This window comes from Bison bison, unplaced genomic scaffold (genome assembly GCF_000754665.1).
Source record: "Bison bison bison isolate TAMUID 2011002044 unplaced genomic scaffold, Bison_UMD1.0 scf7180017864293, whole genome shotgun sequence".
NCBI lineage: Eukaryota > Metazoa > Chordata > Mammalia > Artiodactyla > Bovidae > Bison > Bison bison.
In genome coordinates, this window is record NW_011494865.1 from 2,362,566 (window position 1) to 2,379,069 (window position 16,504).

The window sequence follows — 16,504 nt, forward strand, 5'->3', positions numbered from 1 at the left end:
CCTTTTGTTTTCTTTTTTTCTTGATCATAAAGTTTATTCCAGAAGTGCGGTTACGCTGCCGAAGCAAGCGTTTTGGAAACCTCAGTGGCTTGAGACCACCAGGTCCATGTCTTCTGCCTGCTGCGTGTCTGTCATGGGTTGAGGGTCTCATCTCAGAGACCCAGGCTAACAGAGGCACATCTCTGTGTATGCTTTCTGGACTGTCGAGGCAGACAGGGGGCTCTGGCTAAGGGAAACACTGGCCCTCCAAGCTTCTGCCCACCGTGAAGCTTCGCTTCCACGCGTATTTTATTGGCCAGCAAGTCACACTCAGTAGGGTGGGCAAGGTATGGTTATTCCACAGCCATAGGGAGAAGGCACTCAATGTGTATCAGTGAATAGACAGACACGTTTGATGGATGCTGTGGAACCCGCTGGGATGAGACTGAAATCACTCGTAAACTGCATAGACGTAGCTCTGCTGGCGTGTTGGTGTGTTTCCCTGTCGTTGTGCCTGCGTGCTGATCGTTATGACTTCTCTCTCTCTGTCTGCCTCTCTCTACCCCTCCCTCCCTGTCTCCCTTCCTCCCTCCTCCTCTCTCACGTTATTATTTTCCCTCTGAGATGGGTGGACCAGACATGTTGTTTTGCGTCACCTGATGGTCCAAAGAGACAGTGATCAGTTCCGCCCCGGTCCCTTGAATAACTTCCACACCCAGCAGTGCCCAGATCCTCAACAATGAGATGTCACTTAATTCAGTAAGCTGGCATTTATTTCATCAGTGCTGTGATACAATCCTGTGATTTCATATCTTGCTGTGTGTTCCCTGGCTCAGGTCTCCTCTGGTGTTTCTTCTGCTGCTTGAGGTCATCTTTCTTCCAATAGTTTAGGGGGTTCTGGTGTTACGTGTTCCAGGCTTGTGTACTAAGGCTGTAAAAGATACTCTTGAGGTTCTCTTATTTGATGTGGCCTGTGATATAGCTGTAGGGATGAAATGGGAGGGATGGGGGCCAGGAAGACGGGAGATAACAGTACCCACATGCTGCCTAGGACTACTCATGTCTGAGTTGGGAGGCTGTGCATGTCTGCGGGTACCTCTGAGCATTAACCAGCTTTCACTAAAGAAAACACACTCATGTTTCTTGATTCCCTGGTGGCTCAGTGGTAAAGAATCTGCCTGCCAATGCAGGATAGGCAGGTTCAATCCCTGGGTCAGGAAGATTCCCTGGTGAAGGAAATGGCAACCCAACTCCAGTATTCTTGCCTGGGAAATCCCACAGACAGAGGAGCCTGGTGGGCTGCATATAATCCACGGGGTCGCAAAAGAGTCAGACTCAACTAAGCAACCAAACAACAACTCATGTTTCTTAACAGTAGTTTTTTGTTTTTTTTTTTTGTGAAGCTCTTTCCAGCAGATTATTTACAAGTGCCATCTGCCATCCATATCCCCAGGTTCTGCATCTGTGGACTCAACCAGCCGTGGATTGAGTGCCGTGTTTAAGATCTGTGGTTGGTTGAACCTATGGTGGCAGAATTCACAGATTTGGAGGGCTACCTGTACTATGCTCTTGTACGCAAGCATCCTCAACTTGGGTATCCATAGTGGGTCCTGGAGCCAATCCCCCATGGATACTGAGGGACAGGTGTCCTTCAGAGCTGTACTCTGTGTCAAGGTTGAATGTGACAGTGAGCAATAGAAGGGAATATGCTGTTAAGACTCACTGTTGTACTTTGCTGAATCACTAGCCTCTAATTCAGTGTGGGAAAACCAAATTCATTTACATGCAAGAAAACTGGCTCCAGTCTGTAAAGAATCACAGTTTGGGGAATCAGAAGTCTGACTGCACTGCCAGCTTGAAGACACAGTCTGTGCTTCCACGGACTTCTTTGCTAGGTTAAGTATGTTGACAATGATGTCTGTCTTTTCTCTTTCTGTTGGTTGTATTCAGTCACTTCAGCAGCTATGTATCCGGTCTTTTGCTGAACTCCAGGTCACCCATCAGTGACCGTGCTTCAGTGAAATTGAATTTTGACTCCATTAGTTTAGAGTTCTCTGACCTGGTGGGGAAGTCAGAGATGAGAATATTTACTTGTTACTGCTTAGCCGGGGGTCGGCTAAAGAGCTGGGCCGTGGGGCAGGGAGAGCTGCCTTTGAGCCCAGGCTGTACCATTTATTGCTGAATGACCTTGGACAATGGAATGACCAATTGGCCTTCTGGTCCCCTTCTCTACAACTGCCCTTTAGGTCTGTGGGCTTTTTTAGCTTCCCAGCCCATTCCAGGGGGTAATTTGGGCTTTTGAGGCTGCTGCCCAAACTGGTGTTACATACAGATGCCTCGGTTGAAGGGCCCAGGGAACTAAAATTTCGCTCTGAAATCGTCTCTTCTTGTATGAGTCCACTCGGGGGTCCCTGTGGGCTGGCTTGGATTTCCTGTTTTATTTCTTAGAAACGTTGCTCGAGTGAAAGTCACCACTGTTTGTCCCTTTTTCCTTTTCTGCTTCATAAGTAGTGCGTTTCCATCTCATGCCTGTCTTGGTACGCTCAGGCTCTAATGATCTCAGGGGACCCGTGAGGAAGTTGTAGGGTATATGCATTCAATCCTTTGTTTATAACCAGAAGACCCAGCGCAGCAGACCTTGCACGGCCACGTTGGCATGGACAGGCACGAACTTTCAGGGAGCCATGTGAAGGAATTGTCTGGCTAACGGATGCTGAGAACGACAGTTCAGAGCATTCCCTCTCTCTCTTTTCCATTTGCAGCACGTTTTATGAAGACTGGGCTTTTGTCATGGATGAAGAAAGGTCTAGCATGCTTCCCACCATGGCGGCTGGTAAGCTTGGCCAGGGCCAGGGGTGCGGGGCAGGGGGTCCTATGAAGCCTGGTGAGCAGAGGCACTGCCTGGGAGTGAATGTGTAACTCCACGGGGTGCTGTGGATTCCCTGTCCCTCACTGAATGAAAGGACCACTCATCATTCGGCACTATCCTTCCTTTAGTGGTGATGAACACGGAGTCCATTTATCTAGAATTGTGATACCCTGGCTGGGAAAGCGTGGGGTTGCGGGGTTTTGCAAGTGTGAGATAGAGATCCAGGGAACTGGGGGAGGAGACACGTCTTGGAAGCCTGGCTCTCCCTCCCTCTGGCAGGTGGCCTGAGGCAGATCCGTTGAGTTTTTCACCTTTACCTTCCTTTTCTGCAAGGTGGGAATCCTGATGGCACTGCAGTCACACTGATAGGGTTGTGAAAGAACCAGATGAGAGAGTCAGTATCTGATTTGTCTGGTGAAAGCCCTGCCTTGATGCTAGTTGATGAACTGTAAAATTGTCTGACGTTTGACTCTCACTCAAAAGGTGAATGCAACCGAAGTGGGTGCCTTGCTTCTTTCTTCCAAATCCTTTGTGCCTCCCCTTTCTCTCTTTCCTGAAAGTTTTCAGAGTCCCACCTACTGAGTTACATTAGGCTTGTCCATCGATGAGGAAAAGTCAGATGGCCATGATGTCGTACGTAGGCCATAGGAGACCAGTGCGCATTTTTGCCTGAAGATATAATGGACATGGTATTGGTGCACATTTCTTTTTTTTAATTGGAGGATAATTGCTTTACAGTGTTGTATTGATTACTGCCATATGACAAGGTGAATAGCCATAATTTTATATATCCCCTCCTTCTTGATTGGAAGGAAATGGCAACCCACTCCAGTATTCTTGCCTGGAGAATTCCATGGACAGAGGAGCCTGGTGGGCTACAGTCCATGGGGTCGCAGAGAGTCGGACATGACTGAGCAACTATCACTCCTTCCCTCCCTCCCTCTTGATCCTCCGTCCCCCGCTCCTATCCCACTCCGCTAGGTCATCACAGAATGGCAGGCTGGGCTGCCTGTGTTATATAGCAGCTTCCTGCTAATTACCTGTTTTGCACAATAGTGTGTATATGTCATTTTTTGATTGATTACCAAGCTGATTTTGGTGGATGATGGTATTTAATACTCTGTAAGAGATGCTGTTGTCCCTGTTTTATAGGTAAAGAAACTGAAGCTCAGAGAGGTCATGAATGGCTTGACCAAGGTCTCAGAGCTACTGAGTGGCCGTGCTGGGGCTCAGCCCAGGCAGACCGACCCCAGAATTTAAGCCTTCCCCTCCCCATGACTAACTTCTTACTTGAGTTTGTCTTCCTGACAGATAGGGAGAGACTTTGGAAGACTCAACTCCCATGATAGCGGTGTCTCCAGACCCCAGTTTTGTGGGAGTTTTTTTTTTTAAGTCACCGTTTGAGATGAGTGTGTCTTGTGTCCTCTGACGTCTGCAGCTTGTTTATTGTGTTGGAAGTGTGACTGTTGAACAGCAGACACTCCAGACTTTTCCCTTTTCGGGGGATAGGTCTGAACTCCATACTCTTCGCGATTAACATCGACAACAAGGACTTAAACGGGCAGAGTAAGTTTGCTCCCACCGTCTCGGACCTCTTGAAGGAATCCACGCAGAACGTGACCTCCTTGCTGAAGGAATCCACGCAAGGAGTGAGCAGCCTTTTCAGGGAGATCACAGCGTCCTCGGCTGTCTCCATCCTCAGCAGAGCTGAGCAGGAGACCGACCCCTTGCCTGTGGTGTCCAAGCACGTCAGTGCCGGTGAGAGAGGACGGGGACACTGGGGTCGGGCGGGGATGAGATGAAAGCGCCCCGGGAAGTGAAATCCGATACACTGGTGTTTTCAGCTCATGTTTGTGTTTGTCTTTCTTACTCTTATTCACTCAGAAAGGGTGCTGAGAGGCTTCCTGGGACGTGAAGATGACAGGGTAGCCAAGCCAACAGCTCAATCAGAGCAAACCGAGAGGGAGGGCATGATGGTCACGTGAAGCCGGAGGAGGTTGCCCTTCATGCCTTTGTCCCTTCATCCATTCGTTCGTTTAACTATCCTTCTGATCAGTGGGATGAAAGCCCAGCTATGGAGAATGTAGCCTGTTGAGGGGGAGACGTTTAAGTGGAGGCCGGGGAAAGAGAGGAAATGGTTGGTTTTGACTCTAGGCTCTGGGGAGGCAAAGGAAAGTGGATTCAGTTCTGATTAATTTCGTAAGAAGTTTTACAGTGTCTCTTGAACCTTTTGGGATATCCAGAACATTGAAACAGCAAAATAGGAAATTTGGGGTATAAGGGCTTAATCCTGGTATTCTCAAATCCCTTAAATAAGGCAGTAGTCATGGTCTTCCCTTTGGAGTTATTAATGATGGGGAAGCTCAGAATTCTGTGAAGTCTTTGGTATACACTGGCTTTATCTGTCTTGCCTTCTCCTTTTTTTTTTTTAATTATTAAAAAATTTTTTTGGCTGTGCTGCAGAGCATGTGGGGTCTTAGTTCCCTGACCAGAGATCGAATCTGTGTCCCCTGCATTGGAAGTGCAGAGTCTTAACCACTGGACCACCAGGAGGCCCACCCTCTCCTTCTTGAGCAGAGACCTCATGCAAATGACATGGACTGTTGATGACTGTCCCAGAGATGCTGGGATCTGTACACCCGAAGGAGTGTCTTTTCCATCCATTCTGGGAACCCTGCTGTTGGCGTCGTCTCCTCGTTGTGACACACTGGTGATACGTCACCATGTCACACTTAGTGGATGGATTGGTCTTTTTGGAATTGGCTCCAAAGTGCTTCACGCCCAAGACTGATGATTAAAATGCATGAACAGGCTGGCTCACCTAAGTGCCAGGCACCAGGGCAGTCCTGACTTCTGTTTCAGTTTGTCTCTGCTGCGTAACAAACAGCTCCAAAATGTAGTAGCTTAAAACAGACAACCTCAGTTCATTCCTTTTTTGTGAGTCTGTGGGTTGGCGGATGGTTCTTCTGCTGGTTTCACCTGGGCTTCCTCATGGGGCTGCATTCAGCTGGTGACTGAGCTGGAAGGTCCAAGGTGGCCCCATTCACGCATCTGGAGTTGGTGCTGACTCCTGGCTGGGGCGTCTCAGTTTCCCCTACGTTGGCCTCTCATCCTCCAGTAAGTTAGACTGGCCTCCTCTGTGGTAGTTTCAGGGCATTATTCCATGAGGGTAATGCCTGGGCTCTAGAACTCACAGATTTGTTATTTCTGCCACATTCTGTTCTTAAAAGTAGAGCACTAAGCTGGCTAGAGTCAAGAGGGTGGAGACGTAGGCACCACCCATGATGGGAGCAGTCCTGCTGAAAAGGGGCACCTTGCAGGGTTGGGAGAAATTGGGGCTGTTGAACAATCAGTTACAATCCCTGAACTGATTTTCTTGGTCTCATCTCCCAGCCATGAGAGTGTTTTCCAAAGTGAACGGGTAAAAATCATTTCAATAATGATTCATCTTTTGAATCAAAGTGCTTGGAAAGATTGCTTAGAAGGAATGATTGTAATGTGTGCTCTGTGACATATTTCAAACCAGAAGTAGAGGCCCACATTCATTTTGCTTGGTCTTGGCATAGACAGATTTCCACCCCCTGCCCCCTGCAAGGATTAAAAAAAAGATCTGAGTTTATCTTCAATTTATTTTTGAGTAGAATAGTAAGAGATTTTCCATAGTCTAGAGGCAGGATCATCGCTTTTTCTTATCTCGTATCTTTTGCCAGATGCCAAATGTAAAAGGGAGCGGAAGAAGAAAAAGAAGGTGACCAACATCATCTCATTTGATGACGAGGAAGATGAGCAGAGCTCCGGGGATGTTTTTAAGAAGATCCCTGGGGCTGGGGAGAGCTCAGAGGAGAACTCCGACCGGTCCTCGATCAATATCATGTCGGCCTTCGAAAGCCCCTTTGGGCCAAATTCCAATGGAAGTCAGGGCAGCAACTCTTGGAAAATTGATTCTCTGTCTCTGAATGGGGAGTTTGGGTACCAGAAGCTGGATGTGAAAAGCATCGATGATGAAGACGTGGACGAGAACGAGGACGACGTGTGCGGGAGCACTCCGGGAAGGAAGCGCCCGGGCCACTCGGAGTCGCCAGAGAAGTAAGTTCCCCCCGAGAGCTTCTACGAAAGGGTAGTTGGGGACTTCCCGGGTGGTCCTGCGGCTAAGACTCACCTTCCAGTGCAGGAGGTGTGGGTTCGATTCCTGGTCAGGGAGCTGAGATCCCACGTGCCCCAAGGTCAAAAAACCAAACGTGAAAAACAGAAGCAATATTGTGAGAAATTCAATAAAGACTTTAAAAATGGTCCACATCTCAGGAATCTGCCTGCCAGCGCAGGTGACATGGGTTTGATCCCTGGTCTGGGAGGATTTCACATGCCTCGGAGCAGCTAAGCCCGTGCACCACAACTGCTGAACCTGTGCTCTAGAGCCCGAGAGCTGCTAGTTGCAGCTGAGCTCGTGGACTGCAGCGATTAAAGCCCACACGCCCTGGAGCCAGTGCTCTGCGACAAGAGAAGCCACTGCAATGAGAAGCCCGAGCACCACAACTAGAGACAGTGGAGAGTGGCCCCTGCTTGCTACAGCTAGAGAAAAAGCCCACGCAGCAACGAAGACCCAGCATAGCCAAATAAATAAGTTACGAAAAAAAGATCCACAGTAAAAAAAAAAAAAAAAATCAAACCTTAAAAAAAGGTTAAAAAAAGGGGGAGGTACACAGGCTGCTGGCTCTTTCTGCCGTTTTGGGTGATGTTAGACTGCAGGTTTTTTATTTGTTTGCAGCATCTTTCATTATTCAGATCTTGATTTTGGGGGAAGGAGCGTGAACTTACTTTCTCCTGAGAACTCAGTGGAGGGAGTGTACATATTATTGGAAGCTACTTATAGCATTGGTGTCAAGAGGTATGACCTGAAATTCTTGCTTTGTGTTTATGTCTTTCATTTTATAACTTGAATTTTGCTCACATGTCTTACTTGCCACCAGCCCAGGAAGTTCAGGAGAGAGGCAGGGTATTTTAGAGAACAGTCTCAGGCTGGTAATATCTGTGTTTATTCGCAGGGTAACTTGCCTGCACTTATCGCCTTAACACTGGGGCTGTAGTATGTTTATACCTTCGAGAGGGGCTGGATGCAGGTGAACGTGTGAAGCAGAAGAGCAAAGTTGAGGTTGAACCTTAGAATCCTGACAACCCGGGCTCTCATCTACTAGCTCCGTGGCTTAGTTTAGACTAGGTCGGACAAGTTTCTTCGCCTCCCAGAGCCTCAGGCCTCACCTGAGATCTGAGAGAACAACAGCACGTGCTTTGGAGAGTTGTTGTCCCGTCTATGGGACCCTGCGTGTGAGGCCTTGGGTTGGTGCTGGAACATCGAGAAGGACAGCCCCGCCGCTGTGGCGCTGTAAGCCTTGTGATCATTCCTGTCCTTGTTCTTACCCTTATTCCTGACTGCTGGGTCTCCATTACTGTGACGGCTTTTCTCCAGTTGCAGAGAACCGGGACTGCGCTCACTTGCGGTGCACAGGCTTCTCACCGTGGCGCCTTCTCTTTTGCAAAGCATGGGCTCTGGAGAGTGGGCTCGGAAGTTGTGGCACAGGGGCTTAGCTGCCCCTTGGCCTGTGGAATCTTTCTGGACCAGGGATCGAACCCATGTTGCCTGCATTGACAGGTGGACTTTTAACCACTGAAGCACCAGGGAAGTCCTGCTCTTCCTCTTGATGCTGAATCAACTAGTGACTTCTTCACCCGAGCTCTGAGTGTGCAGTGCCGCCTAGTCATGGCCGTCTTCAAAACCAGCTGCGAGAGCATACAGTGAAGAAGCCGAGACCCCATGGGGCGCCGAAGAGGCCAAGCGGCCTCCAGTCCTAAGCTTGGCGTCTCCATGTGTTGAGTCAGAGTTTTTCTTCTTTCTTGTGAGACTCTGCCTGTTTTTGTCTTTGATTTTTACTCTTGTCCTCGTTCACGTGGATGCTCACGATAGTAGCATTGCCTCCGTGTCATCTAGGAGAGGCCAGATGCTGCAAGCTGCAGACACACTGCATTCTAATACTTAGGCTGGTCCCAGGGGGTCATGGGTGTCACCCCACTTGATGGATGAAAGAACCAGATTCTTTAATGCAGAGAGTCGAGATCTGTCAAAGCAGTGGGCAAAACCAGGGTTAAGGTTAGGTTGCTCTGGCTCCATTTGTTTTCCTGCCCAGGGTTTTTTCCTCCTCCTGATGTCTGTTAGGGAAGCCCACCTGTGGCATTGTTCTAGCTCACTGGGTATGGATGATTTTGTACCCGGATCCAGTCTCGTGAACCATGCTGTTAGAGTTCTCCGGAGAAACAGAACCGATAGTGTGTGTGTATGTGTGTGTGTGTGTTTCTGCATGTGTATATACGTATGTATTCATCTCCGGAGATTTACCTTAAGAAAATTGGCTCATGTGATGGTGGAACTTGACGTCTAAAATCTGCAAGGTAGGCCTGCAAACTGGAGGCCCAGGGAAGGACTGCAGTTCGAATCTGAAGACAGTCTGCTGACAGAATTTCTTCTTTGGGGGCAGAACGTCTGTGTTTTTCTACTGAGGCCTTTAACTGATGAGCTGAGGCCCCCCTGGCTTATGGAGGGTGATCGGCTTTACTTGCACTCTCCTGACTTACATTTTAATCTCATCTAACCAAATGCCTTCCCAGAGACATCAAGAATAACATTTGGTCAAGTATCTGGGTACCGTGGCCTAGCCAAGATGACACATAAAGTTAACCGTCACACCTGCCTGTGGTTCTTTCCCTGGGCCTTTTAGGAAATGCTGTTTGCATTTTCTGTCACTCTGGGCAAGCGCATCTCCGAGTTGCTTCACTCCATGAGTCAGTTTGTGGCCTCAGACAGTTGTTTCTCTTGCTGCTGGACCAGCGCCAGTGAGGGGAGGCCAGCTTGCAAGCCGGGGCAGCCGGCGGCATTGTGATGTGTGAGCCACAGAACAGTGCAGCCTGACCTTTATAGGCTTGGCCCTCCGAGGCCGCTGGGCCTCCTGTGGACTATGGACAGCTGCTCCCTGGCATAAAGAGGGGATCTCGAGCCAACATCCTGCAGAGCATCTTGGGGAAAGAGCAGTGATGAGATGGCCTACTGAGTAATGCTTTGATTTTGCTTCTAAGCTAGGTTCATGTGAAAGGTTTAGGAACCTGGAGGGGCCGGGACTTTAGAGTTTAATAGCGCGGCCAGGTTTGTGGGAGAAAAGGGGCCAGGTCGGGAGAAGCACGTGCTGGGTGGCAGCGGCCTCTGGCAAAGTCAGATGCTCTGATTGTTTTTCGTTAATAGATGCGCTGTTGGCCAAATACTGGGTTTACACCTCCATTTGCTGGCAATTAAACCACTTGTTGGATGACTGAGCAAAGATCTTGTGCCTCCTGCCTCAGTATTTAGAAGTGGTTCAGTTCAGTTCAGTTCAGTCGCTCAGTCGTGTCCGACTCTTTGCAACTCCATGAATCGCAGCACGCCAGGCTTCCTTGTCCATCACCAACTCACGAAGCTTGCACAAACTCATGTCCATCGAGTCAGTGATGCCATCCAACCATCTCATGTTCTGTCGACCTCTTCTCCTCCTGCCTTCAATCTTTCCCAGCATCAGGGTCTTTTCCAAGGAGTCAGTTCTTTGCATCAGGTAGCCCAAGTATTGGAGCTTCAGCTTCACATCAGTCTTTCCAGTGAATATTCAGGACTGATTTCCTTTAGGATTGACTGGGTTGATATCTTTGCAGTCCGAGGGACTCTCAAGAGTCTTCTCCAACACCGCAGTTCAAAAGCCTCAATTCTTCGGTGCTCAGCTTTCTTTATAGTCCAACTCTCACATCCATACATGACCACTGGAAAAACCATAGCTTTGATTAGACGGCCTTTGTCTTATTTTGTTAAAAAGTTAAATCTCCTAAAATGGTCTTTGCTTACACACATATACCTTCATGTTGTATACAATGAAAACAGTACAGACAGGAACTTTGCTGGTGGTCCAGTGGGTAAGGCCCCGTGCTCCCAATGCAGTGCTCAGCTTTCTTCATGGTCCAGCTCCCACATCCATACATGACTACTGGAAAAACCATAGCTTTGACTAGATGGACCTTTGTTGGCAAAGTAATGTCTCTGCTGTCTAGGTTGGTCATAGCTTTTCTTCCAGGGAGCAAGCGTCTTTTAATTTCATGGCTGCAATCACCATCTGCAGTGATTTTGGAGCCCGAGAAATAAAGTCTGTCACCGTTTCTGTTGTTTCCCCATCTGTTTGCCATGAAGTGATGGGACTGGATGCCATGATCTTTGTTTTTTGAATGTTGAGTTTTAAGCCAACTTTTTCACTCTGCTCTTTCACTTTCATCAAGAGGCTTTTTAGTTCTTCTTCACTTTCTGCCATAAGGGTGGTGTCATCTGCATATCTGAGGTTATTGATATTTCTCCTGGCAATCTTGATTCCAGCTTGTGCTTCATCCAGCCCAGCATTTCTCATGATGTACTCTGCATATAAGTTAAATAAACAGGGTGACAATATACAGCCTTGACGTACTCCTTTTCTGATTTGGATCCAGTCCATTGTTCCATGTCCAGTTCTAACTGTTGATTCTTGACCTGCATACAGATTTCTCAAGAGGCAGGTCAGGTGGTTTGGTATTCCCATCTGTTAAAGACTTTTCCACAGTTTGTTGTGATCCACACAGTCAAAGGCTTTGGCATAGTCAATAAAGCAGAAAGTAGATGTTTTTCTGGAACTCTCTTGCTTTTTCAATGATCCAACAGATGTTGGTGATTTGATCTCTGGTTCCTCTGCCTTTTCTAAATCCAGCTTGAACATCTGGGAGTTCTTGGTTCATGTACTGTTGGAGCCTGGCTTGAAGAATTTTGAGCATTACTTTGCTAGCGTGTGAGATAAGTGCAGTTGTGTGGTAGTTTGAACATTGTTTGGCACTGCCTTTCTTTGGGATTGGAATGAAAACTGACCTTTTCCAGTCCTGTGGCCACTGCTGAGTTTTCCAAGTTCTCTGGCATGTTGAATGCAGCACTTTAACTGCATCATATTTTAGGATTTGAAGTAGCTCAACTAGAATTCCATCACCTCCACTAGCTTTGTTCGTAGTGATGCTTCCTAAGGCCCACTTGACTTCGCATTCCAGGATGTCTGGCTCTAGGTGAGTGATCATACCATCGTGGTTATCTGGATCATGAAGATCTTTTTTGTACAGTTCTTCTGTGTATTCTTGCCACCTCTTCTTAATATCTTCTGCTTTTCTTAGGTCCATACCATTTCTGTCCTTTATTGTGCCCGTCTTTGCATGAAATGTCCCCTTGGTGTCTCTAATTTTCTTGAAGAAATCTCTAGTCTTTCCCATTCTATTGTTTTCCTCTATTTCTTTGCATTGATCACTGAGGAATTTCTTATCTCTCCTTGCTATTCTTTGGAACTCTCCAGTCAGATGGGTGTATCTTTCCTTTTCTCCTTTACCTTCAGCTTCTCTTCTTTACTCAGCTGTTTGTAAGGCCTCCTCAGACAACCATTTTGCCTTTTTGTATTTCTTTTTCTTGAGGATGGTCTTGATCACCACCGCCTGTACAATGTGACGAACCTCCGTCCTTAGTTCTTAAGGCACTCCATCAGATCTAATCCCTTGAATCTATTTGTCACTTCTACTGTATAATTGTCAGGGATTTGATTTAGGTGGATTTGATTTATAAGTGGTAGCTTTTCTGTTTTTTGACCATGCTGCATGGCATTTGGGATCCTTGACCAGGGACTGAACCCATACCCTCTGCAGTGGAAGTGCACTCTTAACCACTGGACTGCCAGGGAAACCCCTGATTATTTTTCTTAAAAAAGAATAATACCTTTATTATAAAAAGGGGTTTTCCTGTCACTTTATATGTGCTCCATGAAACCAACAGAGAAGTGGGGTGAAAACATAATTCAAAAAGAACTACAAGCCTGAAAAAAGTTGCATTTAAATAGCAACTGTGTAAACGCAGAGTGAAACCAGACCCTGCACTTTGCCATCATCTTCATTACGTTTGAAAAAGAGAACTAGGTGGAGGGCGGCCCGGGGTGAGCACCCTGCCAGGACGGCTGGCTCTTTGTGCCCTCAGTGCTCAGAATCTTCCAGACACACAGTAGCATTAACTCGTACAATGATCAGGCCAACCTTTGCTCACGTCATCCTGACCGAGCGTCGGCCACGTCCACAGCCTCTGCGGAGAACAGTGTGACACTTCAGGAGCCTCAGAAATGTTCTGTTGCTGTTGTTCAGTCGCTCAGTTGTGTCCGACTCTCTGCGACCCCATGGACCGCAGCACGCCAGGCTTCTCTGTCCTTCACCATCTCCTGGAGTTTGTGCAAACTCATGTCCACTGAGTCACTGATGCCATCCAACCATCTCATCCTCTGTCGTCCCCTTCTCCTCCTGCCCTCAGTGCTTAGTCCCCTCGATTTAGTAATTCTGCTGCCGGGAAGCCGTGCTGAGGACAGGTCTGAGGACAAAGGCTGTTGCCTCCAGATGACAGTGTGCTGAGTTAGAGAGACAATGCAGGGGAGCGAAAGGTGCAGGTGTGGAGGAACCACTCACAGTGAACAGCGGAGTGTTTCATAGTTCAGATTAAATCTTAATGTTCAGAATCTTAAACATCTTAAATGACATCTGAGAGTGTCCACATAGTGTGAGGATGAACTTATACATTGAATGAGAAAAGGAAATTATAAAAACCTACATTTAGTTGTGTCACAAACTCTTAAAGAGAAGTATGCAAGTCGAGAAAAAGAAGCAATCGTGTCCAGGTCAGTCATGTTTTGGATAACGTGCGTTTGGGTGTGTTATTCTCCCCCTCTTTGGCTTCCCTGGTGGCTTAGATGGTAAAGAATCTGCCTGCAATGGAGGAGACCTAGGTTCCATCCCTGGGTCAAGAAGATCCTCTGGAGAAGGGAATGGCAGCCCACTCCAGTGTTCTTGCCTGAAGGATCTCTTGGACAGAGGAGCCTAGCGGGCTGTCGTCTCTCGGGTCACAAAGAGTCAGACATGACTAAGCAACTAACACTACCCTCCTCTTTGTGGCATTTTCTAGTTTTTTTTTAACTGTCTTCTCTAAAGAAAAGCAACATCCATTCTGGTATTGGCACCGTATTCTGAATTGGTCTGTGCCTCAGGAATGACTTTAGTGTAACCCCTTTTTGAGATGGGGATCCTTTGCCCACTTTTATGTGGGTCCGAACCTCAGCGGGTGGGAGCTGACTTCACCTTGTGCTCTGCACGTGTTGTCGGAAAGTGGCAAGATGTATGTCCCCTTAGAAACAGCGGAGTAGCATAGAAACATACATATCGCCATGTATAAGCGAGATAGCCAATGGGAATTTGCTGTATGACACAGGGATCCCAGCCTGGTGCTCGGTGACAACCTAGAGGAAGGAGATGCAGTGGGAGGTGGGAGGGAACATATATATTACCGGTGGCCGCTTCATGTTGATGCTCGGCAGAAACCAGCACAACATTGTAAAGCAGTTATCCTCCAATTAAAAATAGATAAATTAAAAAAATTACAGAAGTCAAGATTCAACAACAAAAAGAAACAGCAGGAAATCCCACCCACCTGGAGCCGGTATAGCAGCCAGGAAAGGACTGTGGTTTTGCTGCCGTGTCCCGAGGGGCACCCTGGCTGCCTCTGGGCATCTGTCTGGGAGTCCCCCTGGTTGCCAGCTGCTGGATCGGAGCCCAGGGCAGGCAGGCAGTTCTTTACAGATTGTAGAGGCAGGGCCACGTGCACCCTAGCACCCAGCTCTGCTGCGGGGCACACAGGTGGGGCGCTTCCTCTCCCATGCCTCACGGAGTGCGTTACCTGCAGGCCTAAGTCACAGAGCTGGCAAAAGTCTGCAAGGTCACTTCTCCCTGTGTGTCTTGCTGAGTGTCACATGTGTAGCCAAAAGCTCCAGAGGACTCAGAGGAGAATGGCTATAGGACAAGCCTTAAAGGAAGAGTTGGCAGGGACTTCCCTGATGGCAGCGTGGTTAAGAATCCGCCTGCCAATGGGGGGGACACAGGTTCAATCGCTGGTCCGGAAAGATCCCACACGCCGTGGAGCAGCTAAGCCCTAGAGCTCCTTAGAGCCCATGCTCTGCAGCGAGAAGCCACCATGATGAGCAGCCTGGCCCCTCAGTGCAGCACAGCCCCCACTCACCGCAGCTAGAGAAAGCCCACACATAGCAATGAGACCCAGTGTAGCCATAAATAAAGAAATAACATTTTAAAAAAGTTTAAAAAAAGAGCTGGCAAACTAGCCTGTTGGCCAAATCTACCCCCAGGCCAAGAATGGCTGTTACATGTTTTAAAGCTTTGTAAACCAGTCAAAAAAAAAACAAAACACCAAAAACTCAACAAAGAAGCATACTGGATGAGATGGTTAGATAGCATCACTGCCTCAGTGAACATGAATTTGAGCAAACTCCAGGGGATGGTGAAGGACAGGGAAGCCTGGCGTGGTGCAGTCCATGGGGTTGCAAAGAATTGGACACGACTTAGCTACTGAACAGCCACAATGGCCACACAGCCTAAAGTATTGACTGTCTGGTCCTTTTCAAAAAAATTTTGTTAATCCCTGCTCCATATGAAATGTATCGTGTATCATGTATCGTGATGGGCAGTGGCCAGGAGACTCGTAGTAACTGGATCTGGAAGACCTGGGCTGAATTCTACCAGCGTTGGTCCCGGCCAAGTGATGAACTTGGACCAGTCGCCTGATCTCTCTGAGTTGTTTTTGTCCCCTCCTTTCCCCTCCCCTTCCTCTCCTTTTCCTTCCTCCTCCTCCTCCTCCTCCTCCTCCTCCTCCTCTCTGCCTCCCTCCCTCCATTAAGTAGCTGTGACTGTGATCTGCTGTGGACTTCTTTACATCTGATTTACGACTTGAGTTTATAAACCTTCAAGTCCTGCACAGACGCATCTTGGTGTTTATCACTGTTGGCTTCTTGCCCAGAAGTAGATGCTGCAGTGGGCAGATACTTTCTCAAACCCACGTAACCAAACCAGCCTGGCGTTACAAAGGTCGAACAGGCTAGTTTGGCAGTGGTGGGTAAGTTTACACTGTAACAGATCATATGAGCCTGGTTAATATTCGAGCTGACCCCCTTTCTTGGAAGTGGCCCAGACATGGTCTGGTCTGGTTCTGTCCTTTTACTCCTGAGGGTTTGAGAACCAGTGAGGCAGAGGGACACTGGCCCAGGCTTATTGGAGAAGCCAGAGCCCGTGGGGCCTCCTCTTGCTTCAGCCCTGGCACGTGCGGCCCCCCACTTCCATCCCTGTTCCCCCCTCCACCTCCCCTCGTGGCCCCAGCGCTTCCCTCCCCACTCACTTCAAACCTCCCTTCTTCGTGGAATCCTTCCACCACCTTCCCGACCAGCCCCATGACCCGCGCTGCCGTTTCTCACTTGTTTGTGGGATCATATGTTTCATGTCGGGCTTCCCAGGTGGTGCTAGTGGCAAAGAATCCGCCTGCCAGTGCAGGAGATGTAAGAGACGTGGGTTTGATCCCTGGGTCGGGAAGATCCTCCTGGAGAAGGGTATGGCAACGCACTCCAGTATTCTTGCCTGGAGAATCCCATGGACAGAGGAGTCTGGTGGAACAGTCCATGGCGTCAGAGTCAGATGTTACTGAAGTGTCTTAGCACACACACACGT

The 16,504-nt window shown here is 48.3% G+C and overlaps 1 protein-coding gene across 1 annotated transcript in view; it reads left to right on the forward strand.

The window, feature by feature from the left end:
• SNX29 (sorting nexin 29) overlaps window positions 1-16,504 on the forward strand; it is a 576,571-nt gene that overhangs the window by 47,183 nt on the left and 512,884 nt on the right. Inside the window, 3 exon segments of the mRNA XM_010850681.1 lie at window positions 2,742-2,812; window positions 4,358-4,606; window positions 6,559-6,965. Coding sequence (XP_010848983.1) covers window positions 2,742-2,812; window positions 4,358-4,606; window positions 6,559-6,965 — 727 coding nt within the window.